General features: G+C 43.3%; 1 protein-coding gene across 2 annotated transcripts; it reads right to left on the bottom strand.

Moving 5' to 3' along the window:
- Positions 1–8233: 8233 nt before the first annotated feature.
- On the bottom strand, positions 8234–22960 carry kpna5 (karyopherin alpha 5 (importin alpha 6)). Of its 2 annotated transcripts, none has more exons than XM_085421980.1 (14): positions 22821–22960; positions 17089–17222; positions 16551–16652; positions 16369–16468; positions 15247–15341; positions 14734–14865; positions 14426–14514; positions 14257–14356; positions 13959–14122; positions 11708–11786; positions 11495–11620; positions 11280–11407; positions 10692–10870; positions 8234–9906 (listed from the first exon to the last, which is right to left on the bottom strand). In XM_085421980.1, the coding sequence occupies exons 2-14, from the start codon at positions 17215–17217 to the stop codon at positions 9719–9721; spliced, it is 1611 nt and encodes a 536-aa protein (XP_085278106.1). In that variant the 5' UTR covers positions 17218–17222; positions 22821–22960; the 3' UTR covers positions 8234–9718. The 2 variants fall into 2 exon arrangements, with proteins under 2 accessions (XP_085278106.1, XP_085278107.1); XM_085421981.1 differs by having other exon boundaries at positions 22868–22937.
- Between the last annotated feature and the right edge of the window lie 185 nt (positions 22961–23145).

Here is a 23145-nt window from a genome sequence, read left to right as displayed (position 1 = left end):
GTTTGTGCTGCCGGGAGTTGTGACAGTGTCAATGCAGCGCTGCCACCTAGCGGACTGGAGTGGACATGGTTGACTCAAGACAACCATGGATCCAGACAAACTGTAACAGTGGGGTTTTTTTTCTGTCAACACTGACTTAAAATAACGACGTAACATAACATAAAACCCAAAAAACGCACCTTTAGGAACTCCTGGCTGTCTCTGTATTTAACAAGACAGTAAACATCAAATAGCAAAAATATTATAAGGCGGCTTCAGCAGAACAGATGCTCGGTGTGCTGTTGGTTATGGGGAAATGGAGGCTGCAGGGGGGATGCGAGAATGCTAAAGCCTGGAGGCAGAAGCAAGAGGGAATTTTCTTTTATCCTAATCCAAATGGAGTTTGTAATAAGATAAGATAAGATAACCTTCATTAGTCCCACACGTGGGAAATTTGTTTTGTCACAGCAACTTCCTGCTGTGACAAAACAAATTTCCCACGTGCAAAAGTTGTATAGAAAAAATTAGAATACAATGAGAATAAAATACTGTACACAACTGTACAGAATAGAATAAAATAAAATACTATATACAGTAGAATAAAATAGAATAAAATATACAATAGGATAAAAATAGAATACAAATTCTATATACAACTGAGTAAAAATCCAACTTTGTCAGAAAAGAGTATTGAACTTCAGCGGAAGAAGGAAAAACGTTTTAAGAGCCAATAAGGAGGAAACACACTCAGGACAGTGTTATGGTCAGGACTCTTACATGCTATTGGTGTTTTATATTTTTTTGTTATTAAGATAAGACTTTATTGATCCCACAACGGGGAAATTTTTGCGTCACCTCAGCTCAAGTACAGATATATGAAGGAAATACAGAAATACAATTAAGTACAATCAATGAAAAAAAGTAAGATAATACACTATATACAATGGTAGCATACACAGTATGTGATTATGGATATGGTTGGAAATATGGAAGACATAAACTATATAGCTTGGAAGGTCATGGAGGGTCCATTATGCATGAAGTGGTGACCGTGGATGTTCACAGTGTCCAGTGACTTATGACATCGTGATTGAGGAGTTATAGTCTCTAACTGCTGTTGGGATGAATGATCTGCGAAAGCGCTCCTTCCTGCAGCGAGGGTGTTTCAGTCTCTGACTAAAGGAGCTGCTCAGCCCACTCACAGACTCATGCAGTGGGTGATGTGGGTTGTTCATGATGGATGTCAGCTTTACTAACATCCTCCCCTCACCAACCACCTCCACAGACTCCAGGGGACATCCCAGCACGGAGCCAGACCTCCGCACCAGTTTGTCAATCCTGCTCCTGTCCCTGTCCGTGCATCCACTCCCCCAGCAGGGCACTGCATAGAAAAGGGCAGATGCTACCACAGTGTCATAGAATAACAGAGTCCTGCAGACTCCGTAGGACCTCAGTCTGCTCAGCAGGTGGAGTCGACTCTGACCCTTCTTATACAGGACGTCTGTATTTGTAGTCCAGTCCAGTTTCTTGTTGAGGTGAACACCCAGGTACTTATAAGAGTCCACTATCTCAATGTCTTTCCCTTGGATGTTCACCGGTGTTGTAGGGGGTGACTTCCTCCTGAAGTCTATGATCATCTCCTTTGTCTTGCCGGCGTTGATTTGGAGTACGTTGGTCTCACACCAGCCAACAAAGTCACTGATGACCCCCCTGTATTCCTGATCATTCCCGTCTGATACGCATCCAATGATGGCTGTATCATCTGAGAACTTCTGTATATGGCAATCGTCCGAATTATAACAGAAGTCTGAAGAAGTGTAAAGGCTGAACAGGAAAGGTGAGAGAACCGTGCCCTGTGGTGCCCCCGTGCTGCAGATTACCACCTCAGACACACAGTCATGGAGCCTCACATACTGTGGTCTGTTGGTAAGGTAGTCGATGGTCCATGCAGTCAGCTGTTTGCCTATTTCGGCTCCCTCCAGCTTCCCTCTCAGTAGTGCGGGTTGGATGGTGTTGAAAGCACTGGAGAAGTCAAAAAACATGATCCTCACAGTGCTCCCCGTCTGCTCTAAGTGAGAGAGGAATCGGTGTAGCAGGTAGATGACAGCGTCATCCACCCCAATTCCAGAACGGTAGGCGAACTGCAGGGGTCCAACACTGAGCCCACCAGTGGCTGAAGGTAGTGCAGGATGAGCCTTTCCATGGTCTTCATCAGATGAGAAGTCAAGGCAACAGGCCTGAAGTGGTTGGGCTCCCTGGGGTGTGCGATTTTTGGCACCGGAACCACACAGGAAGTCTTCCACAGTTCAGGAACCCTCTCCAGGCTCAGGCTCAGGTTGAAGATGTACAGGCCCACCTGACAGAGCTAGTCTGCACAGTCCCTGAGCAGTCTGGAGCAGATTCCATCCGGACCTGCTGCCTTCCTTGCCTTCGTCCTCTTGAGCTGATTTCTCACCTGATCAGCTGTGAAGTAGATGTGAGGCTGGGCTGGAGTGGGGGGTGGGGCTCGCTTCGTTGTGGATAGATGTGTGGATAGGGGTGAAGCAGGGTTGTGGTGAGAGGAGAGCTCAGGTGACAATGGCATTGCACCCGGAGTGGGGGGGGTGGGGGGGGGATGGAGGGGGGTTAATGGAACCTGGGGGGTGGGATCGGTGATCAGTGGGCCATTGTCAAATCTGTTAAAAAACAGATTCAAGTCGTTAGCCCACCCCCGGCCAGCAGACACTGTGGCTCCTCCATTATCCTGGAAATGTCCAGAGATTTGTTTCATGTTCCTCCAGACTTCTTTGACGTTATAGTGCTAATTATTTTATTATTTTATTGTTGCATTGTCTATGTTCTCTATCACTGTGTATGATGGTACAGTTCTACTTTGCTATAGCTGTGTGCTATAGATTATTCCTATTAGTGGTTTTTACCTGTGAACATAATCCCACACTTATATGACTCCGATGTTTTAGTGTAAATCATTTTGTTTTATTGTTTTATGTAAAGCACTTTGGCATGCCCCTGGCTTTTAATGTGCTATATAAATAAAGATTGTTGTTGTTGTTGTTGTTGTTTGACGTTTTTCTGTTGGAGTTGGTTTTCCATCTTCCTACTGAAGCGCTCCTTGCCTTCTTGGATCTTGTATTTAAGATCCTTTTGGACTTTCTTAAGTTCCTCCTTGTCTCCCGACCAGAAAGCACTCTTCTTCTTGTTCAGCAGGGCCTTCAGTTCTGGGGTGACCCACGGTTTATTGTTTGAGAAACACTGTATCTTCTTGGTAGGCACAGTGTTCTCAACACAGAAATGAATGTAGTCCGCGATGCAGTGAGTGAGGGCGTCGATGTCCTCACCGTGAGGCTTGCAGAGTTCCTGCCAGTCTGTGCATTCAAAACAGTCTCTTAAGGCCTCAGTGCATTCCTCAGACCACACCCTTATCACCTTCTTCGTGGGGGGGTTCCTCTTCACCATGGGAGTGTAGGTGTGGTGGAGAAGGACCAGGTTGTGGTCTGAGTGGCCAAGCGGGGGGAGGGGTGATGCACTGTAAGCCTGCTTTGTGTTGGCAAACAATAGATCCAGGGTTTTGCTGTCCCTTGTATGTCAGTCAACGTACTGGGAGAAGTTTGGGAGAGTGACAGATAGTGAGGCATGATTGAAGTCCCCAGAAATAATAATGAGGGACTGCGGATGTGCCATCTGTAGCTGAGACAGTGGAGTGAATGTACTCACAGGCTGCTGTAGCGTCGGCCGAGGGTGGGATGTAAACAGTCAGCACAATAACGTGTGAAAATTCCCTGGCCAGGTGGTATGGCCGGACGCTAACTGCCAACAGTTCAATGTCTTTGGTACAGCTCTGTTCCTTCACAGTGATGTGCCCCGGGTTACACCATCTCTCATTGACAGACATTGCTAGTCCCCCACCTCTCCTCTTACCACTCTCCATTGCACTCCGGTGCTCTAACCAGTTGAAAGCCATCCAGAGTTATAACAGTCCGGTGTGTGGTCCATGAGCCATGTCTCAGTGAACAGGAGGAGGCTGCTCTGCTTGTACTCCCACTGCAGTCTGGTTAGCGCAATTAGCTCTTCCATCTTGTTGGGTAAAGATCTTACATTACCCATGAGAATGGATGGAATGCTTGGTTTGTACCGTCTCCTTCTTTCCTGGTACTTCAAATCAAATCAAATCAAATCAAATCAAATCACTTTTTATTGTCACATCACATGTGCAGGTACACTGGCACAGCACATGCGAGTGAAATTCTTGTGTGCGAGCCCCACAAGCAACAGAGATGTGCAAACACAACACAAACGAGCAAAATACAAGAATGGCCAACCTGAAACTAATAAATATATGTACAATATATAATAGTGTATGCATTTCTGGATGTGTATACTAAATATTTTCCTACGTGTGTGTGTGTGTGTGTGTGTGTATATACACATTTTTACAAATTAAATAGTAAAAAAATAAAATAATAATAATAATAATAATAATAATAATAAAATATATAAAATATACAGAGTTGAATATGTGCAAAACAAGTGGCATTTATATACAGTGTGGAGTGCATAATGTTGAAGTTCCAGTAGTGAAGCTGAGGTGTCTATGACGTGTTCAGCAGTCTGATGGCCTGGTGGAAGAAGCTGTCTCTCAGTCTGCTGGTACGGGACCGGATGCTGCAGAACCTCCTTCCTGATGGAAGCAGTCTGAACAGTTTATGCTGGGGTGACTGGAGTCCTTGATGATCCTCCCCGCTTTCCTCAGGCAGCGCTTCCTGTAGATGTCTTGGAGGGAGGGAAGCTCACCTCCAATTATCCGTTCAGAGCACCGCACTACTCGCTGGAGAGCTTTGCAGTTGTAGGCGGTGCTGTTGCCATACCAGGTGGTGATGCATCCAGTGAGGATGCTCTCAATGGCACAGTGATAGAAGGTCCTGAGGATGCGGGGGCTCATGCCGAATCTTTTCAGTCTCCTGAGAAAGAAGAGGCGCTGCTGCGCCTTCTTCACTGTTTTGTTTGTGTGTACTGACCACGTAAGATCCTCAGCCAGATGTACACCAAGGAACCGGAAGCTGCTCACTCTCTCCACAGCAGCGCCGTTGATGGTGATGGGGGTGTGTACTTCTCTGCACCTCCGGAAGTCCACTATCAACTCCTTTGTCTTTGCGACGTTGAGGGTGAGATGGTTGTCTTGACACCAGTGGGTACTTCACTCCAGCCCTGCGTCCCCTCCTCCAACGTTGTAATTCCTTTGGAATCTTGGGTCGCTCCTCCGGGAGTACTTTCCTGTTGCCCAGTGCTAGCAGCTGCTCCGTACTGTAAACAATGGCTTGGCTTACAGATTCTCCAGAAGTGGTGGTAAAAAGTCCCAAAAAGAGTAGAAGACATACTACTACTCTCATGAAAATTTGTGGGTCCATGTCCCGTTGCACAACAAATAAAACACGACCAAGAGTGTCGGGTAAAAAAAGCTTAAAGCACAAGAAAAAACAGAAAGGAAAGGAAAAAGCTGGGAGCTGAGGAAACAGGCTGCCTACCGTGGTGCCATCTTGGATGGCGGATAGCCTGCAAAGTGGACATGCTACTGGAATGGATACCAGGAAACCAGGAGTTCCAGTTCCAGGAGATATTTTGTTTGGAGGAATTTTTCCCATTGACAAAGACGTGGGGACAAAGAACAAAACCTTTGCTCGACACCTGCAGTCTTCTATCAGGTAAGGTCTTAGTGTCAAGATGATCTGTTTCTCATCAGCTTCACAAATCGTGACTGTGTTGAGCATCCACTGAGTGGTAATTTGGCTCCTAAATGTTATTTTCACTATCTTCTAAGCCCATAACAGAATTCCATAATTAATATAATTCCTGCACAAAAAATAAATGGTAGAGAAAAATATGTACCAATGCATACTGTATCCAAGCACAAAAGCAGGCGACTGGATCTTGGGATGTTTACACATTTTGACGGACATGAAATCTTATGATCGAAATGTGAAGTTAACAAAACCATCACAGGGTCAAATATAAAAACACAGAAAACAGCAGTAAGTCTCAGATAATTCGGACCTTTATGCTACAAACTGTGAGCCACCTCTGCTGGCACCTTATGACTCAGACTAACACATTACTGCAGATGCTACATCCATTAGTCCATCGATCTCCTGCTCCTTCCTTCCCTCACCCGTGGAAAAGGCGTGGGAAGATGCTAACTGTCATTGCAGCCAAAATATTTGGTCGTAAACCACCTTTGCATGAGCTCAATGAAGCCAAATGCATCATCTTAAAAACAGAAGAGCTGCGATCTTCAGACCGCAGAATTTGATTCTTGTCCTCTCGATGACTATAAAGTCCATCACCTACCACAATGAACAACAACAGATACACCGACCCCGAGGACAGCTGAGGCTTTGAACATGTGTTTCTTTGAGTGAAAAAATGATATGTCTATTCTAATAAAATCATTTTCAATTAATAAACCTTTGTTTAAACACATGGTGTGTTCTTCTTCTGCTTGATGGTTATTACTAATAACCCCCCACTATATATAACAATGTACAGCACAGTCTTACAGTAGGTCAGTGGTTCCCAAACTTTTTCGCTGGGCCCCCTTTGTTTTACAAGAAAAATGCCCCCCCCACATCCTCCAACCACACACCCCCATATTTTGCTCCATTGTGGTTTATTTCACACCACAAACATTTAGTAAATAATTAAGCAAATAAAAGTAATCTGCAATAAATTACAGGTAGCAATGAAATAAACTACTCTTTTACGTCCACATCTACACGGGTATTTTTGAACACGCAGCTGTTTCATCCACGTAAACGGCGTTTCCAATCACCGAAAACTGCGATTTTTTTTTTAAAACTCCTTTTTTGCGTTTACGTGTGGACGAGGAATACAGAGTTCATCACACACCGTCAGAGGTATGTGCCTTTTTCCACGTCACGCTGTGGCCACGTTATTGTTTACATGGGATGAACTGCAGAATAGCAGATAGAGACAAAATACTGTTAATCTGACTGTCTGCAGGTTTACACGCAGTTACTGTCCCTCCATTTACAAAGGCAGAGGCGTCACGGTGGGATTATTTTACGTGTAGTTGTTTTTTCTGTGTAATAATGTTCAACATTGCATCAATACATTTTTCAAAAAATGCCTCTCTGTGCAAAATGGGTTTAAACACAAAATCGTGGCAGGATCAGCCTGATATTATTTGTATCCAGCTGTAACTTTACTGTATAAAGAGCAAACATCTCCAACATGTCAGGAGCAGTTAGTCATTACAACAAGTGTTTGTGAACTAAAAATCAAGAATGTGGGATCCTGTTTGTCCGTGATTTGGAGAGCCCAGCGCTGCTCCTGACGCAGGGAAACCAATCCTGCAAGGAGACCTACCTCAGCACCTGTGCAGGTGAAGCCAAAGGGAAGATTTTCTTCACCATATTTTCTAGTCTTTGGCTCAGAATGAAGTTGGTTTGGAAACATATGCAGCGACGCTTCATCTCCTGCTTTGCGTTTGTGTGGGCGCCTCGTCAACAAACCTGTCCATGATGTTAGCAGTGTCCAAGCGTTTTTTTTTTCCTTTTCATACCACACCCCCCCTGCAATGGCTCTGCACCTCCCTAGGGGGCGGGCCCCACACTTTGGGAACCTCTGTAGTAGGTGAAGTGAGGTCCCTGCCTCCACCTGATTATGTAATTTACCAGGAGATGCTTTTATATAAACTATAACTTCTATAATTGCAGTGTTTGTCTTTAGAGCTGGGAGCAGAATCGCTGATGATTTATTACCAGCAGTTATTACTGTAGGGTCTACCTTACACTATAACACGTCTTGAGGTGACTGTTGCTAAATAAAATTGAACTGGTTTTTATTTAGAAACAGGCAGAGCTCTTCTTGGCTTCATGTCTCTAATTATGTGGCACGCAACCTCGTGCTAAATCACCCAAACACAGCACACATCCTGCCAGTGATTCAGTTCCTTACAAAACACTGAATAAGGTGCTGAAGCAGTGACGAAGCTTCGGACGTCATCGATCACGTGACTCTGTTCAGCCCCCGCCTCGGCCCAGTGTTTCTGAAGCTGTGTGACTGACTCGTGCCGGAGCTTCAGCTTCAAACGAGCCGGCACAGGTCGCAGCGAGGCTTTGAGACAATCTGACTCATCTGCACAGGGACACCTGCTGGTCGTCCTCCTCACAGACTAAACACCAAAGTCAAACAGGACGAGAACTTTCCTCCAGATACTCACAGCACACCACAGCTCACATCGTTTTTATCCAATGGATGCATTTAATTATTATTATTTTTTTTTACATCATATAGCTGCAGCCTCACACGTGATCAGTGACTACAACAGCTTCCACCATCAGGTCTCCGTGTGTCAGGAACCACAGGCTGCATATTATAGTATCACACTGTTGTACATCGGCTGTTGACAATTAAACACATGAATCCACGAGCGACGGGAACACAGCAAATGAACTTCCAAAAGCAAAAAACCCAAAAACTACAAAAAAAAGAAAAACAGAGAAACCAGAAATATTAGAAAACTATATGATTGAATGTGCTTGATGTAAATTCTGCATTACAAATAGTTTTACTTCACATAAATATAGACTGATTTTGCGTCCAGTTGATGTCACTGTACTCAAATCGACACGTATCAAAAGTGTTCGGGGGCGGAGCTCGAAGAAGGAAAGAAGCCTCCGCTTCCTCCTTAAGACCTCGACCACAACAAAACATGAAAAAATAAAGTGGAAATATTCAAAGTTCAAAATGAAACTGTCAAAACTGCATATCAAGCAGAAAAAATATTGCATATAACCTATTCCCACAGCCACTTAAATATCGTCTTTGCACTTACATGTATATATAATATACAAAACCCTCCAGGTCGCTCAGGAAATCCCATCACACCAGGCAGAAATAATTTAAGACAGATAACTGGCAAACCAGACAACTGAACAATCTCACGGGAAAGAGTTTTGCACACAGCATCGTGTCACAGACATTACCTGCCACGTCCTGATAACTTGCGGATCAACTGAAAGAACGTTTGAAATTAGCAGCAATGAAAAGCTAACACTGTCACAGACTAACTCAGGCCGCTGCTCGATGCAGGAAAAAAGCTCCGACTCTTCTGTTTCTAACGAGCTCAGCAGACACAGCAGCCCTCCGTTCTTCAAGTCCTTTAGAAGTAAAAGGTGGATGTGCCGCTGCTCCAGACGGCAGCGCTGGGACATACAGTAGTGTTGTTCTACAGGTGACCCTGATCTGAACATTTCGGATCCGGATTTCCTTTCAGATTTCCACATCAATGGAAAAATGAAGCAATGCTCGGTGTTCTTTTCTCTCCCTTTTCACTCTTCTTTCTGGAGACTGAAGAGGTAGTTTCACATTCACAAAGGGATATGGATGATGGCTTGGAGACATAAATATTAACATCATTTTGAATGATTAAAAAAACACCACTGAAAGCTTAACGTTGTGATTTTGCACTAAATTTGAAAACAAGGTTTCAAAACCTTTTGACTTGAGTCGGCTTTCGATGGCAGAGACATTTTATCAACGGTACGGAAACGGGTAAAGCTCAGCTCTCTATTTAGGACTCCAGAGGAGCCAAACGCTTGATCTCTATTTTCACAAATCTCAGGCATAGTACACGTGAAGATCCTGCACAGCAGAGAAGAGACGGGTCTGCTGCAGAGACGTTCCAAGTCCAACAAGACCGAACTAAGGAAGTGCAGTGGGATTAAAGCTGGAAACCCTCCATGGGTCCTTCCTGTTGCTGGAAGACAAACTGGCCTTGATTCTGATCCACCTGTGGAGCCAGGCTGGCATCCTCTTCCTCCACACCGAAGTAGTGTTCAATCAGGTCAAAGGCCTTCTGGTAGATCTCCTGGTTCTCGTGGCTCTGTAAAAACTCAATCTTGTCCAATCCTGAAAGAATGGAAGCAAACGCACAAATCTTCACACGACAGAAGTTTCAACACTGAGTGACAAAAAGCTCCTGTGAATATAGTTACAGCAGGCATTTCTAATCAAAGTGCTGCTGTTTCCATCCCTGTCTGTGTGCCAAAGTACGGCAGGGCCAGATACTGAACCCCGAGTTCCTCTCCTGCATCCAGCAGCGTGTGTGTGTGTGTGTGTGTGTGGTAAAAAACCTTGGGAGTCTGCGAGCAAATTAGAAACATGCTACACAAGAACCAGCCCGTTTATCTTCTTCATTCATTTTAATCATCGATGCAGAAATGCTGCCAATTTAAATTTCTTGTAAGTGATCAGAAATGATTTAACTCCAAAGATGTGGACAGAGGGTCTAACCTCCAACCTTTGATGTTACAAATGACACACCTGAGACTATAGTCAGGGAAGATGGAGGCTGTGTGTGTGTGTGTGTGTGTGTGTGTGTGTGTGTGTGTGTGTGTGACAAAAATACCAGCATGCCTATAAAGCTTGTGATTCTTAAAATGTCCAAACTTTGCCTTCTGCCCTCACGTACAAACTTCCTAAACAAAGCTTTCACTTTTATTTGACACTTTTTTAAACTTAGACGTTCTTGCAAACACGCTCGGTTACAAAGAAGTGCCGAGAAAGAAGCAACCCCACCGAGGTGCAGTGAACACTCGGTGGGTGTGGAACCAAACGCGACACAAAAGAACGTGTCCACTTTTCTGAGTGAATGAAAGCTCGTGAATGTTCTGTTGGTGGTTTGCGAGCATTACCGTAAGCTTCCTCAATCAGAGCGCAGTACGGATTGATGCCAGTTCCATTCTGTTTGGCTTCCTGTTCTCCCAGTCTGAGGATGTTCTCTAAACCGTTCAGTGACACCTGAACAATCTTAGAGTCCATCACTGTCAGCAGATCGCACATAGGTTTGATGGCATTCAGGGACACCAGATACCTGTCACGGAAAGCACAGACGTTAGTCCTCAGCAGCATTTCACTTTGTTTATAAAGCTCGACTGATTTTTGGATTTCCACCAATTCCTGCTGTGCAAATGTGCAGAGAAGTCCCAGCACAGTGAAATCTGACAAACCAAATATATGAACATGTAAAATGAAACCAGCGCTGTTGATTTAACAGTCTGAATGAGTCACATTAACATCCATGTGGTGTTTGTAGGAAAGAGTGTGGTGCACCATCTGAAGCAGTGCTCAGCTAACATTGGTGGATTTTAATGACTCATCACATGGTGCAACTACTCGCACTGAACTGTGACTCAAGTTTGTATTTGTGGGAAACACGGCACCAGAACTACGTAAGGAGGAATCTTCACATCAAGTGTTTTTAAGACGTCTGGTAAACACACTTTATCTGTGAGGGAGTGCCCCCAGAGGTGGCGTTGGTAATTGCCCACGCAGCCTCCTTTCTTGTGCGGAACTCGGCCTTCTGAAGGATCTCGATCAGTACTGGAAAGATGTTGGCGTCAATGACGTTCTGACAAAAACAGAAAAATGTGGTCAGCAGCAAAGAACAGCAGCTCTTCATCTCGCCACGACAAACGGAGACGCCGCAGCAGAATACCTGAATCTGAGCTCGGTTTCCTGCGGTGATGTTGGACACAGTCCAGCAGGCCTCCTTCTTGATGGATTCCTTAGGGCTGCTGAGAAGGTGGAGCAAACACGGCAGTGCTGAACAGTTCAAGATTACCTGAGACGAAAGCAGAGGAGCCAAAGATCTTAATGCTGTCAATGAGAAAAGGCCAAGCAGCACCGATGGAAGAAACAGAGGCTGTACCTGAGTCTGGATGTCATCTCCTGTCACGATGTTTCCCACTGCACGCAAGGCAGGAGAAACAACCTTGTAGTCGCCGTGCCTGGAAACAGGAGGCACACAGTGAGACGTGCAAAGCGTGGACGGGATCAGAAACGACAGATTCTTTGTGCAACAATCAGAGATGGGCAGTAACGCGTTACTTGTAACGCGTTACTGTAATCTGATTACTTTTTTCAAGTAACGAGTAAAGTAAGGGATTACTATTGCAAAATCGGTAATTAGATTACCGTTACTTTCCCGTAGGAACGCTGCGTTACTGCGTTACTAAAACCGTGATTTTTTTTGCGAGAATGTCTCATGACAGTGACGTAAGCAAGTGCGACGTTGGTGACAGCAGCTGTGTGCAGATCAACAATGGATAATATATCGAGTGCAGGAGAGAGTATGAGCGTGCAGCGTTTAAAGCGTGGAAGTACTGACCTTACTTTGAGTTTGATTCCATAAAAAGTGACAAAAACATTAGCGTCCGCTGTGCGTGGGAAGAAAACTTCTTTTTACAGCGAAAAAAACCCCTAAACTTCCAACAAGCACTGAGTAGCTACGACGTAATGGGAAACTCACAGAGACACTCGCGCGGATTCTTCAACTGACCGCAGCACACCTGCACCAGGGTAACCCTCCGCCTACCCTGCTCCTGCTTTACAGGTGAAAATAGAGCAACAGCACCGCTGAGTCTTTGACTTTATTTATTTTCTGCTGTGTTTTACTTGCATCTGTTTGAAAGAGTGAGTGAAAACACAAAAAATATTTTATTTTATGAGCTGGAATGTGCAGAAAATAGGTTTAAATGTTAAACTAATTTATTCAAGTCAGAGAATGTTGCATATAATTAAATGTTTGCTTGATGCATAAAGTTAAAAGATTAAAACTGATAAAACAAGTTTTAAAAAGAGACTTTTCCATTTGATTACATTTTGTATGATGGATTATGCAGAAAAAGTAGAATTGGGCTGAAAGCTCTATCACTTTATCACCTCTTCAGGTTGTGAATCGTGTTTTTAAAAAGTAACTAAGTAACTAAGTAATTAATTACTTTTGAAAATAAGTAATCAGTAAAGTAACGGGATTACTTTTTGGGGGGAGTAATCAGTAATTAATTACTGATTACTTTTTTCAAGTAACTTGACCAACACTGGCAACAATGTTACGCCATCAAAAGAAAACAACGTTTGATGCTTCAAATCGTCCAGGGAACGAAATCAGAGGAAGCTGATTGTGTTCTACTGGACGCTGCGTCTCCCAAAGAAAACAGACGAACAGAACAGACGCTCTCAGACAAGAAAATATCAGAAAAGAACCTGTGACTCTGGAAGTTTCATACCACCAATAAGAAACTCAAAGGACTGAAAGCTGGAGCTTAGACACTGTGCATGAATAGGCTCATTGCAAGGGAAACTAATACCGCCGACTGTTAATCCAACATTTCTGTTCAACACGCTGATCCCTTCTTTTTAAATCCAGCACCACCCAACAGCAGTTTTTATTCACCACAGTACTTCGTTTATTAATGTTTCAGTTTTCTTCTTTTGGCTGCCTTTAAGTGTCACCACCCCCGATCTGACCTGCTCTCAGTCCAAGCCGATACCCAGCACTCAACATGCCCCCTTCACTATACACAGGAATAATCCTCTCAGCTACACCAACCTGGATAAACTTGAAAACAGCGTTTTGGTCTCCGCGGCCACACTATTGTTTTCATCCCCACTGAAAACGCTCATGCTCGCGTGCTGATGATTCAGTCTGCGTCATTTTCGTCTGCCGTTTATTTACTTTGTGGCACTTAAGTGTGTTGATTGGGCAATACAGCATCAGCAATGAAAATGAACGAATGGGCTCGTGTCAGCACTTACAGGGCTGGTGTGGAGCGTCCCTTCAATTAACCCAACTGGGCAAATGGCCAGTGTTCCCCATGACTGACGCAAGAATCATTTCAGCTGTCTCCCAGAAAATTGTGAAGGACCATGTCCAGCCAGTTCGTACTGGAAACTCAGCTACACTCATGACACTTAAATCCAATCCAACGTTACGTTTTGGCTCAACAGCCCTTCAATTCTGCAAAGAACAGGGGGCTGAAACTGCTTCACAGCTACGTGGAACACTCAAAGCTTGTCACAGCACAATCAGCTCTTACATTTAGGGAGCAATTTTCATTTATGTTCAACAAATGTGCAAAAAACAACAACAACAACCAAAGAGTATGTCAGTGTCGTACATGAGCAGCTCAACGAGCCTGCGGCAGACCCCGGAGTCGATGACCGTCTGGATCTTTTCATTGGGGCCGTCAGACAGGTAGGAGAGAGCCCAACACGCATCGGCCAGCACATCTGGATCACTGCTGAACAGCAGCCTGGACAAAACGTTGAGACAAGGAGACACCTGACAAAATAACACAGACAAGGGGACAATTTAATATTGGAACCACATGATCAGTACAGGAAATATGACTTTAAGGAGGAGGAAGGCGAATGAGCTCCAGTATTCAGTGACTCAACAACAATGACGGGGCTGACCTTTGCAAAATCTGGTGGTGGGTTTTTCCCTCTGCACAGGTTGGACAGAGCCCACACTGCATTTCGGGTTGTTGTGAGACGGTTGGATTTAGCGAGCAGCCTGCACAGAGCAGAGCCAGCTGTTAGTGCAGCTCTGACACACAAACGCAGACAGACGACGAACACTTACTGCTGTAAAGACGGGAGGATGCCACAGTTGAGTACGTAGTCTCTGCACTCAGCGTTGTCGCCCGCTATGTTCCCCAGTGCCCACACTGCCTGGAAAACAGCCAACATGCTTCAACTACGTCACAGCCCAACAGACCGCCTTTGACACTAAAACTCGTCCTGTCAAACACTACCACAGCAGTTTACACACATTCAGGTTTGTGCCTCTCAAAAGTCCTGAAACTGTTAGAAAAGCTCAACATCTCAACTCACTCACTATAGATGAGCAGGTTACCTGTAACTAAGCAGGTGTTATCATGTGACTCTCACCTGTTCCTGCACATCCTCGTACTCTGAGTTCAGCAGTTCAATGAAAATGGGAACAGCTCCTGTTTCAATCACAACCTTGGTGTGCAAGAAGGTCCCAGAGGCGATGTTGGTCAGTGCCCAGGCCGCTTCGAACTGTTACGAGCACACCGTGGACAATATGACAACAACAACAGTTTTACCCGATACAACTGGAGGTTCAATGCTCACAATAGCTGTGTAACGCCTACCAATCATTTCAACATTCTAGCTATTATTATTAAATACATATAAATATGACTCATAACAAAGCAACATGTAAATTGCTGCCCTGTGAAGCACCATGTCACCCACTCGCTTTGAGACTAATAACAAATTAGAAAAGGACAAAATGAAACAATAAATGAAATACGAGCAATAATCTGACTGTAGACGTCTGCTGAGGTGAACACGTGACACAGGAACACATCTGTTATCTGATAGTGGGACATCCAGATGTCCTGATACTCTCAGGTGTACAGTGTTGGATTCTCTGACCTGCAGTGTGCAGTTTTCACTCCGCTGCAGAAAATCCACAAACCGAGTCACAACACCAGGAGTGGAAATCACTTCATCTATGGGGGGGCTGGGTTCTGTGCAAAAGAAACAAGTGAACACTTTGAGCACAAACCTGCTAAAGGGTTAAAGGCATTTCGCAGACAGAGCAACAGGCTGTTTCACAAAACCAATTCAATTTGTGTTCTGCAGAAAAACACCTCAAAGAGCAAGATTTCTTTTTCAGGTCATTTTGTGTGTTTCTCTTGGTTTAATCTCTGTTGTGTAAGCCAGTGTAACAGAGTCATAAATAACATTGTTATAATTACACAAAATGTGTTCTAAACCCCCAAACTTCTCCTTTTATACCTGACTTTTAGGACCTCCAAGCCTGTAGTTGTGTTCATTATCAGTTAGAGCCCCTCCTCATTCTTTTCTTCTTCTTTGGTGCAATACTATAAATACAGTGTACCCCTTTTGCCTCTCCCCTTTTTCTACAATTCCCCTGTGGGAGAGGTGGGTGTCATTTCTTTCCAGCACCTTAAAGCACACATAATTAAATATTTAACCACCCTGATGTTTATGATTGCGATTTTAATTCAGTTATTGTCATTATTGAGCCTGTTTTTGTAAGATGTTATAAGTGTGTAGTATGTGTGTGTCATAAATGTGTTTTAGGCGCCATAAATGATAGCATGAATATGTATTCCTTGCTAGCTTGGGAGCTGTGGTGGGTTGAGCTAATCCTCTTCCCCACTGTCTGTATTTGGTCGTAGGAGCTGGAGTGGGCAAATTATTTACTTGGAGGTCTTTCTTTCTTTTACCTTTTTTATCAGACACAACGCAGAATCACACCGGTTACACTAGCACAGGTGTGGTGCAACATTGATAAAGTTGTGGGAAATGATTACTTTAGTATTTTGATACTGAGGCAGCACTGCGCCTGTAGAAACGAGGCGTTGCAGAAGCTGCACACAGAGCAGAGCCTGTTGTTGACAGCCAGGTGGAAGCAGAATAAAATAACTTGGCAGCTTCTCTGTTCAACTTTGGTCCAAACAGTTATTTCTCTTTTAGTAAACCGACTACAGAAACACGAATCTTCCATTAAACGTCACAGAGACACACCTTTGGAAAGCAATTTTCTGAATTTCTGTGTAGCAATTAGTTGATGGTCGGGGTCTTCAGAAAAGATCATCTGAATCATATCTGCTGTTATGACTCCATCCTGCACAAACGCATCAGAGAGTTCATGTTTAGTTCAGACTACAGCACAGCAAACCTACAGGAGAGAGGCAGCTTACACTTACAGCTGTGATGGGTACTGTGGAGCTGATGTCTGGATCTTGGATCGGACATTCCTGCATGGAGTCATCAGCTGAAGGTATGCAGACATTTCTTCTCTTGAACAGCTGCAGTCATACAGACACACATTAAATAAATGCACAGACGCACAAATGAAAGGCTGCAGGAGACGGCGGTGATCGGAGCAGAGATGCAGCCTGAATATTGTAAAGAAGTCCAGACTGAAAATGGAGACGGAGAAGAATCAGGACCAAAGTAAAGAGAGAAACACAAACCAGTCAAAAAACAAAAGCTCAGCAAAATCAATGTTAACCAAACACACAGACACAGAGTGAGCAAGAAGCCACATGGACACAATTCTTTAATGGGAACTTGAGCCCCAGTTGCTGAGTGCAGTTAGCTGGTAGCAAAGGCAGGAGAGCAGAACTCACACCCTGATAGGAAAAACACAGCAGGTGCTAACAGGACCATAACAGTCCCACACACATGTTGAACTCTGTTAGCTTAATTCCATTTTATACACCAAACGTTAGCAAAGATCACCTGCTCCTCTCTTTTTTGTTTGCGTAGCTGAATTCCTTCCTCTTCTCTCCTTCGACGCATTTCCTGAGGATTCAGCGCTTTGTTCTTATAGCTCTTCATCCTGTAGTTGTCTTTCCCTGGACTCGCCATTGTGTCTGAGGATTTAAGCAGATTGATGCAGTCACCACCGTGCTGAAGCCTTGGTACATTTTACTTTACAACATACGAAATGACATCAACAAGCAGAGTGTGCGCGGGAGAAATAGACTGGGGAATGGTGCATAAAACTTGTTGCAGCTTGAAGTTAGCACACTGGCCTCCGTGGAAGAAGTTTGGAACCACCTGGACTCTTCTTAGAGGTGGCCGCCCTGCCAATCTGAGCAGTCACGGTACGAGGGCCTTAGTCAGGCAGGGGACAGAGACCTGATGGTCACGCTGACAGAGCTCCAGCAGAACTTTGCAAAGGACAACCATTTCTGCAGCACTACGAGAATTAGGCCTGCATGGTAAAGTCACCTGACAGAAGTGACTCTGTAAGAGGTGAAAGACACCTGGAGTGCCAAAAAAAGCACCTGAAGGACTTGGGAAAATTCTCTGGTCTGATCAAACAAAGACCGAACTTGAATGCCAAGTGTCAAACCAGGAACCACCTAAGCACAGAGTGGCTGTGGGACCATCTGTGGTTGTCCAGGCTGCTAGCAACACACCTGGAATACTTTCCCAGTGCACTACATTCTCTTATGTCCATTCAATCATTTCAGCAATCGGCCTTCACAAATCTGCTGACATTTGTGAGTCCTTATAGTAATGCAATGATTATTATTTTTATATACGGAGTCAATGATTGTTATTCTCTCTCCCAATACATTCAAAACTGCTTGAAAAAAAAGGAGCTGGTAAAGCACCGTAGGAGTTGATGGCACTGACAGATTATGCTTTGGGGCCGTTTCACTAGTTCGTTAAACGGGCGATTCACCGCCTTGAAGGGACGATTGATGGGACGAGCGAGTGAGCTTGTGTCTGTAAACCTTTAAAAGACCAAGCGTGTCTGCAATGAAGGAAAGCAAACATATTAGCATTCTCAAGTTTGCCCTGTGCTTTGATGCAACACTTTTGTGCTGCTGAAAACAAGACGTGATGGTGTAGATGGTAATATCAATAATCAGCGTCCAACCTAACAACCCTCGGGTAGGGGCGGGCGATATATCGAATATACTCGATGTATCCTGAGTTTTTCCATGTACATGGGTTCAATGGTTGCATCGTAAAAGCTGCCTGCATGTAATTCACTGTGAGGTTGTTTTCCTACCACAGGCTGCAAATGCATCATTTATTCACACCTGCCAACTGGAAACATGTCTCCCGGCTGGAACGCGCCGAGCAGGCGTGTTTCTATTAGGGCTGCCACAAACGATTATTTTGATAGTCGACTAGTCAGATCATCATCCATTGGACGTACAGCGTACAGCTTATTGCACCAGCAGCATCTGCTCTTATATAACTATCATTAGCTTACAGCTTGAAGTGTTTGTGCTAACTAAAAATAAAGACAAGATGATAGTTTATTAAATTTTAATGAAATTTGCAGATTGTTTCGGTGAAGTTTAATAAACTCCTTGCTATCTAAAATATAACAGGACACCGGAGTAAATTCTCCAGCATCTCACACTTCTGATAATCAGCTGTCTGCTTGAAGTTTATTCAGCTGTGTAAAAACTATAACTTTAATCTCAGCCAAACCGATTTACTCAGGAACAAATAAAATACTAAAAAAAAGCCAAACAATAACATTTTTAAGTTATCTAAGTGACTCATATATCATGTTTAACCTGACTAGCGAAAGACGGCGGTGGGTTTGAAAACGATCTGCCGGGAGTCCGGTGTTCTCACGGCTCTAGCTAGCCTCGCCCCCGGCTCGCTAACGAGCTAGTGGGTAACAGACGTCTCCGAAAACGTCGGAGCGCTTTTGAAAATATGTGGTGTCTTGATAAACTGAGCAGATATTTGAGGTTTACACAGCTACATTCTCACCTGAAAATATGTTAAACGTTTATTTTGTGACCCAGAAAGAATAATAAGAGTAAAGTTAAAACTAACTAGCTGCCGCCATTGTTGACAGCTGCGCTATGAATTCTGCGACACAGCTTCTTCTTCTTCGGGGTTTAACGGCAGCTGGCATCCTTGTACATGCAGTGCTGCCATCTTCTGTTTCAGTCCGTTATTACACTCTTAAATCCTGCTACTCATTCCTGCGTCCTTTGTGATCTTAAAGCTTCAAACGATGCGTCGACTATTAAATTAGTCGTCGACGATTTTAATAGTCGACATAATCGTGACTAGTCGACTAATCGTGGCAGCCCTAGTTTCTATGCTGCCGGACAGGGATAGCAGAAGTCTCAGATGAGCGAAGGAATGAGACTCGCTGTCGTTTGGATGTCGAACAAAATGCAGTATTTTTCAAAACATGCCATAAAACTATGCCACAAAAGGCAGCAGTACCACAAATTTATTCCACCAGCTCAAAAGTCAAAATGAAGCCTGTGGTAAGCTCCCCGCACACCAAAGAACACGTCAAACACACCAGCTGTGATCCCTGTGACTGCTCTCGGTCGGTGGCTTTTATAGTCACTATCTTTTTTTTTTTTTTTTTCCAAATATTAAACTTAAACAAATAGTAATAGTTTTCATAGCCTTTTTGTTAAGTGATCCACTAATCAATTTTATGTAACATAAAACATCATTATAGTAATGTTTAAAATTAGGTTTTTTGTTACTGTATTTGCATTTGTGAAAATAAAATTTAGCTAAGATAACTAACAAGTTTATTATAAAGTAAACATCTTCTTTTTTTGCCTTCGAAAGAAACAAAATACAACATTTTCCCATTTCACAGTAAAGTCTTTGTAGAGATGTCCAGCAATGAATCTACTGAAGTCTTTCCAAAATGTTCTAGCGTATGAACAGATCCAGAAGAGGTGCTGCAGTCTCAGGATGGCTTCCACAAAATCCACAGTTCACATTTATGTCCCTTTTGAACTTTGTCATGTAATGATTAGCAGGATAAAATTTATGCAGTATTTTAAATGGGACTTCCTTCACTTTATTCGTTACCAGATACTTGTTAGGAATTGTCCATACTCTTTTCCAGTTAATGTCACTGACAAAGAAATTCCAATAAGAGACCACATGTGGGATAGTTAGAGATTCTGTCTGGAACAAAGCACGGATATTCTTATTACTTTAACTGTGGTTTGTTAGACAGATTCTTCCTATGTGTGAATCTAAAGGGTTGGGGAGAGAAACAATGATATGCAAGGTTGAATACCTTTAAAAAGCATTATAATACCCGTAGGTATTGCATCAAATAATATGGCATATTCTTTGGGTGTGGCTGGAAATTTATAGGTGTTTAAGAATTCTGAATAAGACATAAGCTGCTCATTAGGATTAAACAGCTGATTCACTAAAACAATCCGTTTCTCAACCCACCTAGAAAAAAATAATGATTTATTTTTATACACTATGTTCCTATTATTCCAAATTGAATACGTATGGGGTGTAAAGTTGTGTTTATATATAAGGGACCAAGCTAATAGAACTTGTTTGTGAAACATCGAGAGCTTTTCTGGAAGCTTATCTATATTATAATCACAACCTAAGATAAAACTTAGACCACCAAACTTAGAGAAAATGTAGTGAGGAATAAAATTCCAAATGGATACCGGATTTTTAAGAAAATGTTTAGCCCAATTAATCTTAAATGTATTGTTTAGAGTAGTAAAATCCAAAACATTGAGACCACCGTGCTCATAGTCATTCATCAATACACTTTTTCTGATGTAATGTGTCCGGTTTTTCCAGAGCAAGTTGAAGAGCATTCGGTCGATATCCTTACAAGTTTTGCCGTCCACATGCAGAGAAATTGCTGCATAAGTCAGTCGAGACAGACCTTCTGCTTTTGAGAGCAATACCCTTCCTCTTAAACTTAAATCTCTCTGCAACCATTGATTTAATTTGGTTTGAGATTTTTTAATAATTGGGGGAAAATTTAGTAAAATTCTGTCTTTTGGATCTTTGCAGATAATCAGACCTAAATATGTTGCTTCATTTTTAACTGTTATATTACAAATACTCTGAACATTACACTCTTTGACAGGTAATAACTGACATTTATTTAAGTTTAGGACCGATCCAGACCCTTTTGAGAAATCCTCTATTACACGTAAAGCAATTGGCACTTGGCTGGCATTTTTAAGAAAAATTGTGGTATCATCTGCCAATTGACTGATGACAATCTCTCTGTCTGCTATGTTTACACCCTTCACAGGGCTATTCGAAATATGAGAGGCAAGAATTTGGGTGCAAAGTAAAAAAAGATAAGGGCTAATCGGGCAACCTTGGCGTACACCTCGATTAAGACTAAAACGAGAAGTGGTGCCATTTGGAATACAGAGTTTTGATAGCTCTGCAGAAGATTTTATAGTCACTATCTAGACCTTTGTTTCTGTGGGCTGGACATCATCATCTAAAGGTCGAAGGTCACTTTTTCAAGGATGCCAATGTTCACATTTTGGACAGAGAACACAGATGATTGGAAAGAGGAGTGAAAGAGGCATCTGTGTCCACTGTGAACGGCCATCTTTGAACAGAGGGCGGGGCTTACGACACCAAGTGTCCGAAAACAAGCTTTTATTTTAATATGTTTAAATATTAACCCAATGCCACTTTCAATCTGAAAAAATGTTACGAAAGGCTCGACATGAATGCCGCCCTTTAGACTCAAACCCCCGTTTGCTGCAGGTATCGCTTCCGTCCGAGCTGTAACTGAAGTTAACATTTCATCTGCATAATTCAGAGCCATGCATTCAACGAAGCATTTGAGTCAATTTTATAATCAAATTATTCGCATTAATCGTTGCAGTCCTACTTTCAACCCTTTACTATTTAACTTAATTTCAAAATTAGAGTGCACTATTGTTTTTTTATTATTGTAGCCACAGAAAATAGTACAACAGAAGCAATTCAACAGCAATTAGAGAACAATAGTCCAAGTCTCCCACAGAATGTGCTAGAAACGGTACATCACTGCCACACAACGAACCACACCTCCAAAGTAAAGCGCTGTTTAGAACAACGGCTTCACCTTCGGAACCACGTCTCCATCTAAATCGACACCAAGTTTGAATCGTTTCGGGAATATTCAGCAAGTCGGAGAAGACATGCAGCACCACCTGGAAAACTGTAGAGTATTTAAGGTCACAGCAATCTCCACCTCCAGTTCTCCTACCCGAGATCTTAAGAGGACCTCCACAGATGATGAGCGCTAACGTTCACCTTCTTCTAAACTGAAGCGTTGCAAACAATGACAGCGATAGCCGCTCCTAAACTAGGATATTTCTTTATCAGGGAAGTGGACACGACCCGCTTTCCCGGTCAGGAAGGAGGTCATTCCTAACTGCTTAAATCCCTCCACTCCTGAGAGTATAGGCACACATTTAACAGACAACATGAACAGTGAATACCCACGTTATCCGATTTCGTAACACGTCGTTTTACTAGCTTGCAGGAACTAACCTCACTCCGTGAAACAGAACAAAACGGATTTTGGCCAACTTATTCCTGGTTAGACCCTAAATTAGCTTCCCGGACAACTCGATAGCTAATGCTAACTTGTGGTCAACATCTCTGCTGTAAATTCAATGCAGCGGTTTTACTAACTCTACCCTTATTACATAACCTTCCCCGATTCTTACCCAGTGAAGATCTGATGTAGCTGAAAACACGCACGGCTGTGAAATACCTGCAACTTCGACTACTCCCTCTGTTTCTTAATCCAAAATGGCGTCAAACTAAAACTTTCCCAGCAAACCCCGCGCGTCAACAACACCTCCGTTTCCGTCCACCGGTATAGTACGGGAAGCCGAAAGAGCCAAATCCGCCCCCTTTTCCCCATGGACGACCTAGAGCTCCACAAACATGAAGCCAAAACGTCTCTTTCGCCCCCTGGTGTCTGATGCGGTATAGGTCATAGATCAGCGGACGGGACGAGAGTTCTTCTCATTTTTCCCAAATATGCTT

This window comes from Rhamphochromis longiceps, linkage group LG11, assembly GCF_057381845.1.
Source record: "Rhamphochromis longiceps isolate RC_006_pf linkage group LG11, R_longiceps_female_GT1.1, whole genome shotgun sequence".
In the NCBI taxonomy this organism is placed as follows: domain Eukaryota; kingdom Metazoa; phylum Chordata; class Actinopteri; order Cichliformes; family Cichlidae; genus Rhamphochromis; species Rhamphochromis longiceps.
This window is presented reverse-complemented; position numbering and strand designations above follow the sequence as displayed.

Coding starts and splice junctions, on each gene's coding strand:
- kpna5 (XM_085421980.1), bottom strand. CDS start 17,217: ATGGCGAGTCCAGGGAAAGACAACTACAGGATGAAGAGCTATAAGAAC. Junction 14,515..14,733: donor ACGAGGATGTGCAGGAACAG/GTGAGAGTCACA, acceptor GCTGTTTTCCAG/GCAGTGTGGGCACTGGGGAA. Junction 14,123..14,256: donor CACCACCAGATTTTGCAAAG/GTCAGCCCCGTC, acceptor TTATTTTGTCAG/GTGTCTCCTTGTCTCAACGT.